The sequence below is a fragment of the Petromyzon marinus genome, chromosome 72, assembly GCF_048934315.1.
Source record: "Petromyzon marinus isolate PM22_M1 ecotype Great Lakes invasive population chromosome 72, UKy_Petmar_22M1.pri1.0, whole genome shotgun sequence".
In the NCBI taxonomy this organism is placed as follows: Eukaryota; Metazoa; Chordata; class Hyperoartia; order Petromyzontiformes; family Petromyzontidae; genus Petromyzon; species Petromyzon marinus.
Window position 1 is genome coordinate 345,984 of NC_133738.1, and position 20,598 is coordinate 366,581.

Consider the following 20,598-nt stretch of genomic DNA (forward strand, 5'->3'; position numbering starts at 1 on the left):
CTCTCTCCGCTGGTGTCTCTCTGCTGTGGTGTCTCTCTCCGCTGGCGTCTCTCTCCGCTGGTGTCTCTCTTCGCTGGTGTCTCTCTCCGCTGGTGTCTCTCTCTGCTGGTGTCTCTCTCTGCTGGTGTCTCTCTCTGCTGAGGTGTCTCTCTCCGCTGGTGTCTCTCTCCGCTGGTGTCTGTCTCCGCTGGTGTCTCTCTCTGCTGGTGTCTCTCTCCGCTGGTGTCTCTCTCCGCTGGTGTCTCTCTCCGCTGGTGTCTCTCTCCGCTGGTGTCTCTCTCCGCTGGTGTCTCTCTCCGCTGGTGTCTCTCTGCTGTGGTGTCTCTCTCCGCTGGTGTCTCTCTGCTGTGGTGTCTGTCTCCGCTGGTGTCTCTCTGCTGCGGTGTCTCTTCAAGGGGTCTCTCTCCGTCTCTCTCTCCGTCTCTCTCTCCCTCCGAGCGTCTGGGATTAGCACCCTCGGCTACGCACGGTGCGAAAGAAGTTCAACACACACGCATTGATGTGTTTGTGCGCGTGTGTGTGTGTGTGCGTATGTGCGTGTGTGTGTGTTTGTGTGTGTGTGTGTGTATGCGCCGTGTGTGTGTGTGTGTATGCGCCGTGTGCGTGTGTGTGTGTGTGTTTGTGTGTGTGTGTGTGTGCGCGTGTGTGTGCGCGTGTGTGTGTGCGTGTGTGTGTGTGTGTGCGCCGTGTGTGTGTGTGTGCGTGTGTGTGTGTGTGTGCGTGTGTGTACGTGTGCGTGTGTGTGTGTGCGCCGTGTGTGTGTGTGTGTGTGCGTGCGTGTGTGTACGTGTGCGTGTGTGTGTGTGCGCCGTGTGTGTGTGTGTTTGTGCGTGTGTGTGTGTGCGCCGTGTGTGTGTGTGTGTGCGCCGTGTGTGTGTGTGCGCCGTGTGTATGTGTGTGTGCGCCGTGTGTGTGTGTGCGCCGTGTGTATGTGTGTGTGCGCCGTGTGTGTGTGTGCGCCGTGTGTATGTGTGTGTGCGCCGTGTGTGTGTGTGCGCCGTGTGTATGTGTGTGTGCGCCGTGTGTGTGTGTGCGCCGTGTGTATGTGTGTGTGCGCCGTGTGTGTGTGTGCGCCGTGTGTGTGTCAAAGCAGGGGGCAGATGCGGTGCATTCTCGCGCTGCTATACACTACGTTATACAGGACTGTCCCGTGACCTGCACCTAGCCTGGCACAGCAGCACACCCCATGGCACCTGCTTGGTCTGTCACGTGACCTCCTGCTGGTGCACCTAGCCTGGCACAGCAGCACACCCCATGGCACCTGCTGGGTCTGTCCCGTGCCCTGCACCTAGCCTGGCACAGCAGTACAACCTGCTGGGTCTGTCACGTGACCACCACCTGCACCTAGCCTGGCACAGCAGTACAACCTATGGCACCTGCTGGGTCTGTCACGTGACCTCCTCCTGGTGCACCTAGCCTGGCACAGCCAGTACAACCCATGGCACCTAGGTCTGTCACGTGACCTCGTCCTAGTGCACCTAGCCTGGCACAGCAGTACAACCCATGTCACCTAGGTCTGTCACGTGACCTCCTCCTAGTGCACCTAGCCTGGCACAGCCAGTACAACCCATGGCACCTAGGTCTGTCACGTGACATCCTCCTGGTGCACCTAGCCTGGCACAGCGGCACAACCCATGGCACCTGCTGGGTCTGTCACGTGACCACCACCTGCACCTAGCCTGGCACAGCGGTACAACCCATGGCACCTAGGTCTGTCACGTGACATCCTCCTGGTGCACCTAGCCTGGCACAGCAGTACAACCCATGTCACCTAGGTCTGTCACGTGACCTCCTCCTGGTGCACCTAGCCTGGCACAGCAGTACACCCCATGGCACCTGCTGGGTCTGTCACGTGACCTCCTCCTGGTGCACCTAGCCTGGCACAGCAGTACAACCCATGGCACCTAGGTCTGTCACGTGACCTCCTCCTGGTGCACCTAGCCTGGCACAGCCAGCACAACCCATGTCACCTAGGTCTGTCACGTGACCTCCTCCTGGTGCACCTAGCCTGGCACAGCCAGTACAACCCCATGTCACCTGCTGGGTCTGTCCCGTGACCTACACCTAGCCTGGCACAGCAGTCTTAGGGGTGTTGGGGTAAACAATGAGTCGATTGTCAATTAAACATTAACCACTTACTATAAGTTATTATAATACAAAAAAAAATGACGAAGATTAACGTCTCCAAAAAGAAAAATTATAATAAATTAATTAAGAAATAAAAACCTGCGGCCTTGTCTGAGGGAACTCCGCCGTGGAAGTTGAAGCCTGCGGCTTGCCTGAGTTTGCCCTGCCGCCCAGCCACGACCACCGCCACCGCCTCAGCCGCGTCCTTCCAACGGGAGTTTAATTTCTTTTTGTTTGCGTTACTTTGAAATCTCAGTGGTGGTGGGTGGGTGGCGTTGGGGAAGGGGGTGGTGGTAGCGAAACGTCGACCAAGCCCCTAAGGCGCTTGTTTTGAGAAGACTTGAACAGAGTGGGCCGTGAATCGATTCGCACGGTGTACGCTCGTTGCGGTCGATTCTCACCGCTGTCGATTCCTTCCCCTCACCCTAAGAGTAACGTTGAGAGAGAATCGGAATCGATCGATTTGACTGCGTTCTCGATTTCACCGCCAACCACCCCGCCCACCACTTGCCTCTAACGTGAAGTGTGCGGGGAATCGACCCCCGCCGTTATCGATTCTCGACCGGGTATTTTCGATTCTTCGACGGACACCGGATGCGGTGACGTCACCGTCGATTGCAGCTGCTGCGTATGAGGGGGTGTGACTGACCATTCGATTCCAAATGTTACTGATTTATTATTCGATTCCAACCAATGTTAAGCTGAGGTAAAAAATTAATCGATTCGTATAATCGGCGATTCGTAACCCTGTGTTAAGTGAACGTAACAAAGATAATCGATTCGGTCGTTCGTCGGTTCCCACGCTGATGTTAAGTTAACGTAAACAAAGTAATCGATTCCGACGGTAGGATTTAACTAAAGCAGAATCGTGAAGGTGAATCCGAAGATCCGTAGAGCTCTTTGTCACTGAGCCGTTTCACTTCGTTTCTGAGAAGCGGCCCTGGCCGACATCGCGTGGACGCCCATAGCAGCAAAAATAATCCACGCAACCTCAATGTCAGAGGCTCCCATAGACTCCAAAGTTAAAGTCTCCCCATAGACTCCAATGTTAAAGTCTCCCCATAGACTCCAATGTTAAAGTCTCCCATAGACTTCATTGTTAAAGTCTCCCATAGACTTCAATGTTAAAGTCTCCCACAGACTTCAATGTTAAAGTCTTCCCATAGACTTCAAATGTTAAAGTCTCCCATAGACTTCAATGTTAAAGTCTCCCACAGACTTCAATGTTAAAGTCTCCCCATAGACTCCAATGTTAAAGTCACCCCATAGACTTCAATGTTAAAGTCTCCCATAGACTTCAATGTTAGAGACTCCCATAGACTCCAATGTTAAAGTCTCCCACAGACTTCAATGTTAAAGTCTCCCACAGACTTCAATGTTAAAGTCTCCCACAGACTTCAATGTTAAAGTCTCCCATAGACTTCAATTTTAAAGTCTCTCATAGACTTCAATGTTAAAGTCTCCCCATAGACTCCAATGTTAAAGTCACCCCATAGACTTCAATGTTAAAGTCTCCCATAGACTTCAATGTTAGAGACTCCCATAGACTCCAATGTTAAAGTCTCCCACAGACTTCAATGTTAAAGTCTCCCACAGACTTCAATGTTAAAGTCTCCCACAGACTTTAAAGTTAAAGTCTCCCATAGACTTCAATGTTAAAGTCTCCCATAGACTTCAATGTTAGAGGCTCCCATAGGCTTCAATGTTAAAGTCTCCCATAGACTCCAATGTTAAAGTCTCCCCATAGACTTCAATGTTAAAGGCTCCCATAGACTTCAATGTTGAAGTCTCCCATAGACTTCAATGTTGAAGTCTCCCATAGACTTCAATGTTAAAGTCTGCCACATACCTCAATGTTAAAGTCTCCCATAGACTTCAAAGTTAAAGTCTCCAAAAGACTTAAATGTTAAAATCTCCCAATAGACTTCAATGTTAGTGACTCCCATAGAATCCAATGTTAAAGTCTCCCGTAGACTCCAATATTAAAGTCTCCCTTAGACTTAAATGTTAAAGTCTCCCATAGACTTCAATGTTAAAGTCTCCCACATACCTCAATGTTAAAGTCTCCCATAGACTTCATGGGCCTGCTGTTCAACACACCCGTGCTGGTGAGAGGGGCCTGCTGTTCATCACACCGGTGCTGGTGAGAGAGGCCTACTATTCATCACACCCGTGCTGGTGTGAGGGGCGTGCTGTTCATCACCCCCGTGTTGGTGAGAGGGGCCTGCTGTTCACCACTGCCATGCTAGTGAGAGGGGCCTACTGTTCAACACACCAGTGCTGGTGAGGGAGTCCTGCTGTTCAGCACACCCGTGCTGGTGCGAAGATGGCGCTGATGATGGTAGCCTCAGCCGGTCGGTGCGCCCTGTTTTGTCTTGTTTTGTCTGTCAATTCAGTGTTTTGCCAAGATTTTCGGAGTTCTCTAACAAGAGACGAACTTTTAAATATCAGGGAAACAACTCCTGTGGATTTAATTCCTACTTTTCTGCTTCCAGCGGCAGAATTAGTAGGCATTCTAGTCAATGCCGCGCTAGGCTTTGCTCAAGCAACGAAACGCCGCCCAAGGGGTAAACGGTCGGGGGCTCTAGTACGGCTACGCAGACGCGGGATCCGAACAGTGCTTCCGAGCTTTTTCCTCTCCAACGTACGTTCACTGTACAACAAAATGGATGAACTTCAGCTACTGATGGTAAAAAACAAAGACTTTCTTTCAGCTTCTGCATTGTGCTTCACGGAAACATGGCTGTGTGATTTGATTCCGGACACTTCGCTACAACTAGCAGGATTCCATCTTGTAAGATCGGATCGTGACATAGCACTCTCCGGCAAGACGAAAGGCGGTGGTATTTGTTTTTACATTAACAGTGGCTGGTGTGTAGATGTCACAGTGATTCTGCAACATTGTTCTCCACTCCTTGAATCAATTTTTATAACCTGTAAACCGTTTTACTCGCCTCGCGAGTTCGCGTCGCTCATTTTGGTCGGAGTTTATTTGCCGCCTTGTCCTCAGGTTAAAGAAGCCCAACGCATGCTCGCCGATCAGATTCTGAGTGTGGAGCGAGCAAATCCAGATTCGTTGGTTATCGTACTTGGCGACTTTAACAAAGGTAATCTCAGCCACGAACTCCCCAAATACATACAATTCATTAAATGCCCAACCAGAGAAGGGAACACTCTGGATCACTGCTACACTACAGTCAGTAGAGCCTATCATGCCGTCCCCCGAGCAGCACTAGGACACTCTGACCATGCCATGGTCCACCTGATTCCTGCATACAGGCAGAAACTAAAACTCTGTAAACCTGCTGTGAGGACATCTAAACAGTGGACCAGTGAGGCTGTGGAAGATTTGCGGGCGTGCTTAGACTGTACTGACTGGGATATGTTCACGACTGCTACCAATAGTCTGGATGAACTCACAGAGGCTGTGACGTCCTACATCAGCTTCTGTGAGGACTGCTGTATCCCAACACGTACCAGGGTGAACTTTAACAACAATAAGCCCTGGTTCTCAGCAAAGCTCAGAAGGTTGAGGTTGGAGAAGGAGGAAGCGTTTAGGAGTGGAGATAGAGACAGATTCAAGGAGTCGAAGAACAGGTTTAGCAAAGCGGTGAGAGAGGCTAAACGACTGTACTCAGAGAGACTAAAACACCAGTTCTCTACAAACGACGCTGCTTCTGTCTGGAGAGGGCTCAGGCAGATCACCAACTACAAACCCAGAGCCCCCCACACCACTAACGACTCCCGCCTAGCCAACGACCTGAACGAGTTCTACTGTAGATTTGAAAGACAATTGGACTGTCCTGAACCACCCCTTCCAACCCAAGAGGCCCCATCCCCCACCAATACTACAGAGACGACTATCTCCTTTCAGGAGGAAGAAGTTAATAGACTTTTCAAGAGGCAGAATCCACGCAAAGCAGCCGGGCCGGACTCTGTCTCTCCAGCCACCCTCAGGCACTGCGCTGACCAGCTGTCTCCGGTGTTCACCAACATCTTTAACACCTCCCTGGAGACATGCCATGTACCAGCCTGTCTCAAGTCCTCCACCATCATCCCTGTGCCCAAAAAGCTAAGGCCAACAGGACTAAATGATTACAGACCGGTCGCCCTTACATCTGTGGTAATGAAGTCTTTTGAGCGCCTGGTCCTGGCACACCTCAAAGCCATCACAGACCCTCTCCTGGACCCCCTTCAGTTTGCCTACAGAGCCAACAGGTCTGTGGACGATGCAGTTAACATGGCCCTCCACTTCACCCTACAGCATCTGGACGCCCCAGCATCCTACGCCAGGATCCTGTTTGTGGACTTCAGCTCTGCCTTCAACACCATCATCCCTGCCCTGCTTCAGGACAAGCTCTTCCAGCTGAACGTGCCATACACCACCTGTAAATGGATCACAGACTTCCTGTCTGACAGGAAGCAGTGCGTTAAGCTGGGAACACAAGTCTCTGGCTCCAGGTCCATCAGCACCGGAACTCCTCAGGGCTGCGTCCTTTCCCCTCTGCTCTTCTCCCTGTATACCAACAGCTGCACCTCCAATCATCTGTCCGTCAAACTATTGAAGTTTGCGGATGACACCACCCTCATTGGGCTGATCTCTGGTGGGGATGAGTCTGACTATAGGTGGGAAGCTGACAATCTGGTGACCTGGTGTAGCCAGAACAACTTAGAGCTAAATGCTCTAAAGACAGTTGAGATGGTTGTGGACTTCAGGAAGAATACAGCACCACTCACCCCCATCACCCTGTTAGACTCCCCAGTAAAAATTGTAGAGTCCTTCCGCTTCCTGGGCACTATTCTCTCCCGGGACCTCAAGTGGGAATTGAACATCAGCTCCCTCACCAAGAAAGCTCAACAGAGGATGTACTTTCTACGGCAGCTGAAGAAATTCAACCTGCCAAAGACAATGATGGTGCAATTCTATACAGCGATCATTGAATCCATCCTCACCTCCTCCATAACCGTCTGGTACGCTGCTGCCACTGCCAAGGACAAGAGCAGACTGCAGCGTATCATCCACACTGCTGAGAAGGTAATTGCCTGCAATCTACCGACCCTCGAGGACCTGCACACGACAAGGTCTATGAGGCGAGCGAGGAAGATTATGGCCGATTTCTCCCACCCTGGACACTCTCTGTTTCAGCTACTCCCCTCCGGCAGAAGGCTTCGGTCCATCAGGACCAAAACCTCACGCCATAAAAACAGATTCTTCCCATCTGCTGCTGGCCTGTTAAACAAGGCCAAGGGCTAACACTGTTTTTAACATTTGATCTACATAACGACACGTTGCTGATAATAACTATGTTTCCCTATTTGTATTTTTAAATTATATCTTAAAGCTATTTTATATTCGATATTTATTTAATTTTATATACTTCAGCCCCTTAGTGTTAGACTTTTAACCCTTATTATAGTAAGACTTGTTTAAAACTTATTTAAGATTTTAGATTCCTATATGTTGAATGTATGCACCATCCTGCCAAAGTAAATTCCGTGTCGGTGTGAACTTACATGGCGAATAAAACCCTTTCTGATTCTGATTCAATGTTAAAGTCTCCAAAAGACTTAAATGTTAAAGTCTCCCAATAGACTTCAATGTTAGTGACTCCCATAGAATCCAATGTTAAAGTCTCCCGTAGACTCCAATGTTAAAGTCTCCCTTAGACTTAAATGTTAAAGTCTCCCATAGACTTCAATGTTAAAGTCTCTCCATAGACTTCATGTTAAAGTCTCCCACAGACTCCAATGTTAAAGTCTCCCATAGACTTCAATGTTAAAGTCTCCCACAGACTGCAATGTTAAAGTCTCCCATAGACTTCAATGTTAAAGTCTCCCCATAGACTTCAATGTTAAAGTATCTCACAGACTCTAATGTTAAAGTCTCCCATAGACTCCAGCGCTGTCCTACCAGACAGTCTCGTCCCTTCACCTGATGAAGGCCGCTTGTGTTGTGGCCGAAACGTCGTGAGAATATTATTGTGTTATTTTATTTTATCAATTTATTATTTTATTCTCATTCTACGTGGTGGTGACTTTACCGAAAGAACCAAAGAAGATCTCCCACAGACTTCAATGTTAAAGTCTCCCACAGACTTCAATGTTAAATCCTACCATAGACTTCAATGTTAAAGTCTCCCATAGACTTCAATGTTAAAGTCTCCCCATAGACTTCAATGTTAGAGGCTTCCATAGACTTCAATGTTAAAGTCTCCCATAGACTTCAATGTTAAAGTCTCCCACAGACTTCAATGTTAAAGTCTCCCCATAGACTGCAATGTTAAAGTATCCCATAGACTTCAATGTTAAAGTCTTCCATAGACTTCAATGTTAAAGTCTCACCATAGACTTCAATGTTAAAGTCTCACCATTGACTTCAATGTTAAAGACTCCCATAGACTTCAATGTTAAAGTCTCCCACAGACTGCAATGTTAAAGTCTCCCATAGACTTCAATGTTAGAGGCTCCCATAGACTTCAATGTTAAAGTCTCCTATAGACTTCAATGTTAAATTCTCCCATAGACTTCAATGTTAAAGTCTACCATAGACTCCAATGTTAAAGGCTCCCATAGACTCCAATGTTAAAGTCTCCCATAGACTTCAATGTTAAATCCTCCCATAGACTTCAATGTTAAAGTCTCTCATAGACTTCAATGATTAAGTCTCCCATATACGTCAATGTTAAAGTCTCCCATAGACTTCAATGTTAAAGACTCCCACAGACTTCAATGTTAAAGTCTCCCATTGCCTTCAATGTTAAAGACTCCCACAGACTTCAATGTTAAAGTCTCCCATAGACTTCAATTTTAAAGTCTCCCATAGACTTCAATGTTAAAGTCTCCCATAGACTTCAATGTTAAAGTCTCCCATAGACTTCAATGTTAAATCCTCCCATAGACTTCAATGTTAAAGTCTCCAATAGACTTCAATGTTAAATCCTCCCATAGACTTCAATGTTAAAGACTCCCATAGACTTCAATGTTAAAGTCTCCCATAGACTTCAATGTTAAAGTCTCCCATAGACTTCAATGTTAAAGTCTCCCATAGACTTCAATGTTAAAGTCTCCCATAGACTTCAATGTTAAAGTCTTCCATAGACTTCAATGTTAGTGTCTCCCATAGACTTCAATGTTAGACGCTCCCATAGACTTCAATGTTAAAGTCTCCCATAGACTTCAATGTTAAAGTCTCCCATAGACTTCAATGTTAAATTCTCCCATAGACTTCAATGTTAAAGTCTCCCATAGACTTCAATGTTAGAAGCTCCCATAGACTTCAATGTCAAATCCTCCCACAGACTTCAATGTTAAATCCTCCCATAGACTTCAATGTGAAATCCTCCCATAGACTTCAATGTCAAATCCTCCCACAGACTGTAATGTTATAAAGAAGGTCTGCTGTTGCTGGTGTAGTCCTATTGGTTTCAAAGTCAAAGCTCTATTATTATTACTTCTACGAGAATCAGAGCCACGTGTGTTTGAACGTCTAAACCCAACTCGTGTCTTAAGTATTGCCAGAAAGGGCAAAACCATTCTCATTTTCAATCATCATCACAATCACCATCATCTTCACAGTCATCATCATCATCAGAATCAACATCTTCATCATCATCATCACAGTCATCATCATCACAATCACCATCATCATCACAGTCATCATCATCACAATCAACATCATCATCATCATCATCATCACAGTCATCATCATAACAATCACCATCATCATCACAGTCATCATCACAATCAACATCATCATCATCATCACAGTCATCATCATCACAATCACCATCATCATCAAAGTCATCATCATCACAATCACCACCATCATCACAGTCATCATCATCACAATAAACATCATCATCACAGTCATTATCATCACAATCACCATAATCACAGTCGTCATCATCATCACAATCACCGTCATCATCACAGTCGTCATCATCATCATCACAATCACCATCATCATCACAATCAACATCGTTATCACCATCATCGCAGTCATCATCATCACAATCACCATCATCGTCATCACCATCATCACAGTCATTATCATCACAATCACCATCATCATTATCATCAACACAGTCATTATCATCACAATCACCATCATCATCATAGTCATCATCATCACAATCACCATCATCATAATCATCACAGTCATCATCATCACAATCATCATCATCATCATCACAGTCACCATCATCACAATCACCATCATCACAGTCATCATCACAATCACCATCATCATCATCATCATCACAGTCATCATCATCACAATCACCATCATCACAGTCATCATCATCACAATCACCATCATCATCATCACAGTCATCATCATCACAATGACCATCATCATCATCATCACAGTCATCATCATCACAATCACCATCATCATGATCATCATCACAGTCATCATCATCACAATCACCATCATCACAGTCATCATCACAATCAACATCATCATCATCATCACAGTCATTATCATCACAATTACCATCATCATCATCACAGTCATCATCATCACAATCATCATCATCATCATAGTCATCACAATCACAATCACCATCATCATCATCACAGTCATCATCACAATCACAATCACCATCATCATCACAGTCATCATCACAATCACAATCACCATCATCATCACAGTCATCATCATCACAATCACCATCATCATCATCACAGTCATCATCATCATCACAATCACCATCATCATCATCATCACAGTCATCATCATAATCACAATCACCATCCTCATCATCACCATCACTACGTGGCAGTATAAATCACGGCAGGGTTTTTATTGTTCACAGGAGGACACCGCCAGCGGAGGTCTCAGCCCCTCATCGCGACGCGTCACAAATAAATAACAGCACGAGGTGGAGGTGGTGGAGGTGGTGGTGGTGGTAGAGTTGGAGGTGGTGGTGGTGGAGGTGGTGATGGTGGAGGTGGTGGTGGTGGTGGAGGTGGTGGTGATGGTGGTGGAGGTGGTGGTGGTGGTGGTGGAGGTGGTGGAAGTGGTGGTGGTGGTGGTGGAGGTGGTGGTGGTGGTGGTGGTGGTGGAGGTGGTGGTGGAGGTGGAGGTGGTGGTGGTGGAGGTGGTGATGGTGGTGGTGGAGGAGAAGGACGTGCAGGGGTTGCAGGAGGCGACATCTTCATCATCATCATCACCACGGCTCTGTGCAAGCTCCTCTATGGCTCAGAGGAGGAGGTGGTGGAGGTGGTGCCGTGATTAGCCTTGGACCTGGAGAGACGCGCAGAATGAGTGGTTAGCTCTGTCTGGCAACAACAACAATAACAACAACAATAACAACAACAATAACAATAAGAACGCACAGCCACTGACGAGGAATCATCAAGTCACAGCATTAGCCACACACCACACATACACACACCACACACACCACACTACACACCACACACACCACACTACACACACACCAAACACACACACCACACACACCACAAACACCACACACACCACACACACCACACACCACACACACCACACACACCACACACACCACATACCACACACACCACACACACACCACACACACCACACACACACACCACACACCACACACACCACACACACCACACACACCACACTACACACACCACACAACACACCACACACCACAAACACCACACACACCACACACACACACCACACACACTACACACCACACACACTACACACCACACACACACACCACACACACCACACACACCACACACACACACCACACACACTACACACCACACACACCACACACACCACACACCACACACCACACACACCACACTACACACACCACACACACCATACACACCACACACACACCACACTACACACACCACACACACACACAACACTACACACACTCTACACTAGACACTTAACTACACAATACACACTCGAATACACTACTACACACTACTATACACTACACTACATACTACACTATACACTACACTACACACTACTATACACTACACTATACACTACACTACACACTACTATACACTACACTATACACTACACTATACACTACACTACTATACACTACGCTATACACTACAATATATACTGCACTGTACACTACACTATACACTACACTACTATACACCACACTACACACTACTATACACTACACTATACACTACTATACACTACACTTTACACTACTGCACTATACACTACACTACTATACACTACACTATACACTACACTATACACCACACTACTATACACTACACTATACACTACTATACACTACACTATACACTACTACACTACACTATACACTACACTATACACTACTATACACTATGCACTACACTACTACACTACACTATACACTACACTATACACTACTACACTACACTATACACTACACTGTACACTACTACACTATACACTACACTATACACTACTACACACTATACACTACACTACTACACTATACACTACACTATACACTACTACACTACACTATACACTACACTATACACTACTACACACTATACACTACTACACTACACTATACACTACACTATACACTACTACACTATACACTACTACACTATATACTACTACACTACACTATACACTACACTATACACTACTACACTACACTATACACTACACTATACACTACTACACTACACTATACACTACACTATACACTACTACATACTACACTACACAGCGAGTGATGAGTTTACCTCTGTAGCAGGACACGTGAGAGGTATTTGCGGACCCACGGCGCTTGAGGGTCGAGGCAAATCTGAAGGCTGTTGGCCAGATCCACTCTGCAAAAAATCAGATGACGCATTGAAATGTTGACGACCTCACCTGGTACTCAGGAAGTCGTGGGTCTCCCTACCCCAGTGAGATGTTGACTACCTCGCCTGGTACTCAGGAAGTCGTGGGTCTCTCTACCCCGGTGAGATGTTGACTACCTCGCCTGGTACTCAGGAAGTCGTGGGTCTCTCTACCCCGGTGAGATGTTGACTACCTCGCCAGGTACTCAGGAAGTCGTGGGTCTCTCTCTACCCCGGTGAGATGTTGACTACCTCGCCTGGTACTCAGGAAGTCGTGGGTCTCTCTACCCCAGTGAGATGTTGACTACCTCGCCTGGTACTCAGGAAGTCGTGGGTCTCTCTACCCCGGTGAGATGTTGACTACCTCGCCTGGTACTCAGGAAGTCGTGGGTCTCTCTACCCCAGTGAGATGTTGACTACCTCGCCTGGTACTCAGGAAGTCGTGGGTCTCTCTACCCCGGTGAGATGTTGACTACCTCGCCTGGTACTCAGGAGGTCGTGGGTCTCTCTACCCCAGTGAGATGTTGACTACCTCGCCTGGTACTCAGGAGGTCGTGGGTCTCTCTACCCCCAGTGAGATGTTGACTACCTCGCCTGGTACGCAGGAAGTCGTGGGTCTCTCTAGCCCAGTGAGATGTTGACTACCTCGCCTGGTACTCAGGAAGTCGTGGGTCTCTCTAGCCCAGTGAGATGTTGACTACCTCGCCTGGTACTCAGGAAGTCGTGGGTCTCTCTACCCCAGTGAGATGTTGACTACCTCGCCTGGTACTCAGGAAGTCGTGGGTCTCTCTAGCCCAGTGAGATGTTGACTACCTCGCCTGGTACTCAGGAAGTCGTGGGTCTCTCTACCCCAGTGAGATGTTGACTACCTCGCCAGGTACTCAGGAAGTCGTGGGTCTCTCTGGCCCAGTGAGATGTTGACTACCTCGCCTGGTACTCAGGAAGTCGTGGGTCTCTCTAGCCCAGTGAGATGTTGACTACCTCGCCTGGTACTCAGGAAGTCGTGGGTCTCTCTCTACCCCCGGTGAGATGTTGACTACCTCGCCTGGTACTCAGGAAGTCGTGGGTCTCTCCCTACCCCAGTGAGATGTTGACTACCTCGCCTGGTACTCAGGAGGTCGTGGGTCTCTCTAGCCCAGTGAGATGTTGACTACCTCGCCTGGTACTCAGGAAGTCGTGGGTCTCTCCCTACCCCGGTGAGATGTTGACTACCTCGGCTGGTACTCAGGACGTCGTGGGTCTCTCTACCCCAGTGAGATGTTGACTACCTCGCCTGGTACTCAGGAAGTCGTGGGTCTCTCTAGCCCAGTGAGATGTTGACTACCTCGCCTGGTACTCAGGACGTCGTGGGTCTCTCCACCCCAGTGAGATGTTGACTACCTCGCCTGGTACTCAGGAAGTCGTGGGTCTCTCTAGCCCAGTGAGATGTTGACTACCTCGCCTGGTACTCAGGAGGTCGTGGGTCTCTCTCTACCCCGGTGAGATGTTGACTACCTCGCCTGGTACTCAGGAAGTCGTGGGTCTCTCTACCCCAGTGAGATGTTGACTACCTCGCCTGGTACTCAGGAAGTCGTGGGTCTCTCTAGCCCAGTGAGATGTTGACTACCTCGCCTGGTACGCAGGAAGTCGTGGGTCTCTCTCTACCCCGGTGAGATGTTGACTACCTCGCCTGGTACTCAGGAAGTCGTGGGTCTCTCTAGCCCAGTGAGATGTTGACTACCTCGCCTGGTACGCAGGAAGTCGTGGGGCTCTCTCTACCCCAGTGAGATGTTGACTACCTCGCCTGGTACGCAGGAGGTCGTGGGTCTCTCTAGCCCAGTGAGATGTTGACTACCTCGCCTGGTACTCAGGAAGTCGTGGGTCTCTCTACCCCAGTGAGATGTTGACTACCTCGCCTGGTACTCAGGAAGTCGTGGGTCTCCCTACCCCAGTGAGATGTTGACTACCTCGCCTGGTACTCAGGAAGTCGTGGGTCTCTCTACCCCAGTGAGATGTTGACTACCTCGCCAGGTACTCAGGAAGTCGTGGGTCTCTCTAGCCCAGTGAGATGTTGACTACCTCGCCAGGTACTCAGGAAGTCGTGGGTCTCTCTACCCCGGTGAGATGTTGACTACCTCGCCTGGTATTCAGGAAGTCGTGGGTCTCTCTACCCCGGTGAGATGTTGACTACCTCGCCTGGTACGCAGGAAGTCGTGGGTCTCTCTACCCCGGTGAGATGTTGACTACCTCGCCTGGTACTCAGGAAGTCGTGGGTCTCTCTACACCGGTGAGATGTTGACTACCTCGCCTGGTACTCAGGAAGTCGTGGGTCACTCTACCCCAGTGAGATGTTGACTACCTCGCCTGGTACGCAGGAAGTCGTGGGTCTCTCTACCCCAGTGATATGTTGACTACCTCGCCTGGTACTCAGGAAGTCGTGGGTCTCTCTAGCCCAGTGAGATGTTGACTACCTCGCCAGGTACTCAGGAAGTCATGGGTCTCTCTAGCCCAGTGAGATGTTGACTACCTCGCCTGGTACTCAGGAAGTCGTGGGTCACTATCTACCCCAGTGAGATGTTGACTACCTCGCCTGGTACTCAGGAAGTCGTTGGTCACCATCACTGAGACACTTACATAAGCTGCGTCTTGGCGCAGGAGAAACTCGGGGGCAGAATCTCGAGCCGACGGAAGAGACGCGGGGAGATTCGTTCACTCGTGGACGAGACGCAGGTGCAGCGTGGGGCAGACTCGGCCCCGCCTGGGGAACGGGGAGTGGGCAGACACGGGGAGCGAGTGAGCGAGTGAGTGAGCGAGAGAGACACGGGGAGTGGGCAGACACGGGGTGAAAGAGACACGGGGAGAGAGACACGGGGAGAGAGACACGGGGAGAGAGAGACACGGGGAGAGAGACACGGGGAGAGAGACATGGGGAGAGAGACACGGGGAGAGAGACACGGGGAGAGAGACACGGGGAGAGAGAGACACGGAGAGAGAGAGACACGGGTGAGAGACACGGGGAGAGACACGGGGAGAGAGAAACACGGGGAGAGAGAGACACGGGGCGAGAGCGACACGGGGTGAGAGACACGGGGAGAGAGAGACACGGGGAGAGAGAGACACGGGGTGAGAGACACGAGGAGAGAGAGACATGGGGAGAGAGACACGGGGAGAGAGACACGGGGAGAGAGAGACACGGGGAGAGAGAGACACGGGGAGAGAGAGACACGGAGAGAGAGACACGGGGAGAGAGATACACGGGAAGAGAGACACGGGTAGAGAGACACGGGGAGAGAGACACGGGGAGAGAGACACGGGGAGACATGGGGAGAGAGACACGGGAGAGAGACATGGGGAGACATGGGGAGAGAGACACGGGGAGAGAGACACGGGGAGAGAGAGACACGGGGAGAGGGAGACGGGTAGAGAGACACGGAGAGACATGGGGAGAGAGACACGGGAGAGAGAGACACGGGGAGACATGGGGAGAGAGACACGGGAGAGAGACATGGGGAGACACGGGGAGAGAGACACGGGGAGAGAGAGACACGGGGAGAGGGAGACGGGTAGAGAGACACGGAGAGACATGGGGAGAGAGACACGGGAGAGAGAGACACGGGGAGAGAGAGACACGGGAGAGAGAGAGACACGCGGAGAGAGAGACACGGGGTGAGAGACACGGGGAGAGAGAGACATGGGGAAAAAGACACGGGGAGAGAGACACGGGGAGACATGAGAGAGAGACACGGGAGGAGAGACACGGAGAGAGAGAGACACGGAGAGAGAGAGACACGGGAGGGAGACACGGGGAGAGAGACACGGTGAGAGAAACACGGTGAGAGAGACACGGGGAGACATGCGAGAGAGACACGGCGAGAGAGAGACACGGAGAGAGAGACGTGGGGAGAGAGACGTGGGGAGAGAGACACGGGGTGAGAGATACGGTGAGGGAGAAACACGGGAGACATATGGAGAGAGACACGGGGTGAGAGACACGGGGAGTGGGCAGACACGGGGAGAGAGCAGGCACGGGGAGAGAGACACGGGGAGAGAGAGACATGGGGAGAGAGACACGGGGAGAGAGACATGGGAAGAGAGACACGGGGAGAGAGAGAGACACGGGGAGAGAGACACGGGGAGAAAGACACGGGGAGACATGGGGAGAGAGACACGGGGAAAGAGAGACACGGGGAAAGACACACGGGGAGAGAGACACGGGGAGAGAGAGACACGGGGAGAGAGAGACACGGGGAGAGAGACACAGGGAAAGAGAGACACGGGGAGAGAGACACGGGGAGAGAGACACGGGGAGAGAGAGACACGGGGTGAGAGACACGGGGAGAGAGACACGGGGGAGAGAGACACGGGGAAAGAAACACGGGGAGAGAGAGACACGGGGAGAGAGACACGGGGGGAGAGACACGGGGGAGAGAGACACGGGGAAAGAGACACGGGGAGAGAGAGACACGGGGAGAGAGACACGGGGGGAGAGACACGGGGAGAGAGAGACACGGGGAGAGAGAAACACGGGGAGAGAGAGACGCGGGGAGAGAGACACGCGGGGAGAGAGACACGGGGAGAGAGACACGAGGAGGGAGACACGGAGAGAGAGACACGGGGAGAGAGACACGGGGAGAGATAGACACGGGGTGAGAGACACGGGGAGAGAGACACGGGGAGAGAGACACGGGGAGAGAGAGAGAGACACGGGGAGAGAGATACGGGGGGAGAGACACGGGGAGAGAGAGACACGGGGAGAGAGACATGGGGAGAGAGAGACACGGGGAGAGAGACGCGGGGAGAGAGACACGGGGAGAGAGACACGGGTGGAGAGACACGGGGAGAGAGACACGGGGAGAGAGAGACACGGGGAGAGAGACACAGGGAGAGACACGGGGGGAGAGACACGGGGAGAGACACGGGGGGAGAGAGACACGGGGAGAGAGAGAAACATGGAGAGAGACACAGAGAGAGAGAGAGACACGGGGAGAGAGACACATGGAGAGAGACATGGGGAGAGAGAGACACGGGGAGAGAGAGACACGGGGAGAGAGACACGGGGAGAGAGACACCAGGAGAGAGACACGGGGAGAGAGAGACACGGGGAGAGAGACACGGGGAGAGAGACACGAGGAGATAGACACGAGGAGATAGACACGGGGAGAGAGAGACACGGGGAGAGAGACACACGGGGAGAGAGAGACACGGGGGGAGAGAGACACATGGATAGAGACACAGAGAGAGAGCAACACGGGGAGAGAGACACGGGGAGATAGAGACACGGGGAGAGAGAGACACGGGGAGAGAGAGACACGGGGAGGGAGAGAGACACGGGGAGAGAGAGACACGGGGAGAGAGAAACACATGGAGAGAGACACGGGGAGAGAGACACGGGGAGAGAGACACACGTGGAGAGAGACATGGGGAGAGAGAGAGACACGGGGAGAGAGAGACACGGGGAGAGAGACACGGGGACAGAGAGACACATGGATAGAGACAGAGAGAGAGAGACACGGGGAAAGAGAGACACGGGGAAAGAGAGCACATGGAGAGAGAGACACGGGGAGAGAGAGACACATGGAGAGAGACACGGGGAGAGAGAGACACGGGGAAAGAGAGACACGGGGAAAGAGAGACACGGGGAAAGAGAGACACATGGAGAGAGACACAGAGAGAGACAGAGAGAGAGAGACACGGGGGGAGAGACACGGGGAGAGAGAGACACAGAGAGAGAGAGTCGTGGAGAGAGAGACACGTGCAGAGAGACACGGGGAGAGAGAGACACACACGGGGAGAGAGACACACGTGGAGAGAGACATGGGGAGAGAGAGAGAGACACGGGGAGAGAGAGACACGGGAGAGAGACACGGGGACAGAGAGACACATGGATAGAGACACAGAGAGAGAGAGACACGGGGAAAGAGAGACACGGGGAAAGAGAGACACATGGAGAGAGACACACGGGGAGAGAGAGACACATGGAGAGAGACACAGAGAGAGACAGAGAGACACGGGGGGAGAGACACGGGGAGAGAGACACAGAGAGAGAGAGAGAGACACGTGGAGAGAGAGACACGTGCAGAGAGACAAGGGGAGAGAGAGACACACACGGGGAGAGAGAGACACGGGGGGAGAGAGTTAGACGTGGGTAGAGGGACTCCAGGTTTGCTGGCTGGCTGGCTGCCTTACTCACCCTCAGCGCCTTGCAGGAGCAGCAGCAGCAGAAGTGGTGGCAGCACCAGCCCCAGCATCTTGGACTTGTGAGACATTGAAGCTGCAGGTTCAGCCGAGTTCGACTCTGGGGCTTTCGAGAGAGACTTCTCTCGAGATAGAGACAGAGAGGAGAGAGGAGAGTGAATGAGTTGGAGATTTTGAGAGAGAGAGAGAGAGAGTGGGGTGAGATGGAGAGAGAGAGAGGAGAGTGAATGAGTTGGAGATTTTGAGAGAGTGAATGAGCGAGAGATGGAGAGAGTGAATGAGTGGGAGATTTTGAGAGAGAGATATATATAAAGCGAGTGAGTGAGTGAGTGAATGAGAGAGCGAGTGAGTGAGTGAGTGAATGAGAGAGCGAGCGAGTGAGTGAACGAGCGAACGAGCGAGTGATGGAGAGAGAATGAGAGATACTGAGAGTCGCTTGTGCAACTGCAGCTGACGATTTGATCGCCACGCAATAATATTTATACACTCACGCCGGTCCGGGAACCTTGGGGGTTTGTACAGCAGCGGTATAATCCTGGACGCGTCACGGAACGAGGAGGTGGTGGTGGAGGTGGTGGAGGAAGTGGCTTTTAGGGTTGCAGATTGGAAATCTTGAGCATGCGGAATGACCGCCACCATGAGTTAGTTCGGAGTAAGGGAGGGAGGGAGGTGGAGATGGAGAGAGAGAGAGGGGGCAGAACGTGAAATCTTTTATATTCTTGGTTCGTTCGGTAAAGTAGTCGCGTAGAAGGGAAACAATAAAAATATTAAAAATATATAAAACAATAAAATAATAAAAATCTAAAACGATAAAATTCTCACGACGTTTCGACTGCAACACAAAGCAGCAATCATCATCAGGTGTGAAAACCACCACGTTAGAAGGGAACCAATAAAATATAAAAAAATATAAAACAATAAAATTCTCACGACGTTTCGACTGCAACACAAAGCAGCAATCATCATCAGGTGTGAAAAGCACAGCATGAAACAATTTTATTTCATATTTTTATTATTATTTTATTGTTTCCCTTCTACGTGGTGGTGACTTTACCGAAAGAACCAAGAATAATAATTTTATTGTTTTACAATAATTGTATTGTTTTATATTTTATTATTTTATTGTTTCCCTTCTACGTGGTGGTGACTTTACCGAAAGAACCAAGAATACTAATTTTATTGTTTTACAAAAATTGTATTGTTTTATATTTTTATTATTTTATTGTTTCCCTTTCTACGTGGTGGTGACTTTAGCGAAAGAACCAAGAATAATAATTGTATTGTTTTACAATAATTTTATTGTTTTATATTTTTATTATTTTATTGTGTCCCTTCTACGTGGTGGTGACTTTACCCGAAAGAACCAAGATTAATAATTTTATTGTTTATATTTTTTATTATTTTATTGTTTCCCTTCTACGTGGTGGTGACTTTACCGAAAGAACCAAGAATAATAATTGTATT

At 49.7% G+C, this 20,598-nt stretch overlaps 1 protein-coding gene across 2 annotated transcripts; it reads right to left on the minus strand.

Annotated features, from left to right (window-relative positions):
* Window positions 1-10,916: 10,916 nt before the first annotated feature.
* On the minus strand, window positions 10,917-20,122 carry LOC116958105 (alveolar macrophage chemotactic factor-like). 2 transcript variants are annotated; one of them, XM_032980596.2, is made up of 5 exons: window positions 19,626-20,122; window positions 19,130-19,253; window positions 15,574-15,697; window positions 12,862-12,948; window positions 10,917-11,374 (listed from the first exon to the last, which is right to left on the minus strand). In XM_032980596.2, exons 2-5 carry the CDS (start codon window positions 19,203-19,205, stop codon window positions 11,323-11,325), a joined length of 339 nt encoding a protein of 112 aa, XP_032836487.1. In that variant the 5' UTR covers window positions 19,206-19,253; window positions 19,626-20,122; the 3' UTR covers window positions 10,917-11,322. The 2 variants fall into 2 exon arrangements, with proteins under 2 accessions (XP_032836487.1, XP_075911742.1); XM_076055627.1 differs by lacking the exon at window positions 19,626-20,122 and having other exon boundaries at window positions 19,130-19,613.
* Window positions 20,123-20,598: the final 476 nt, after the last annotated feature.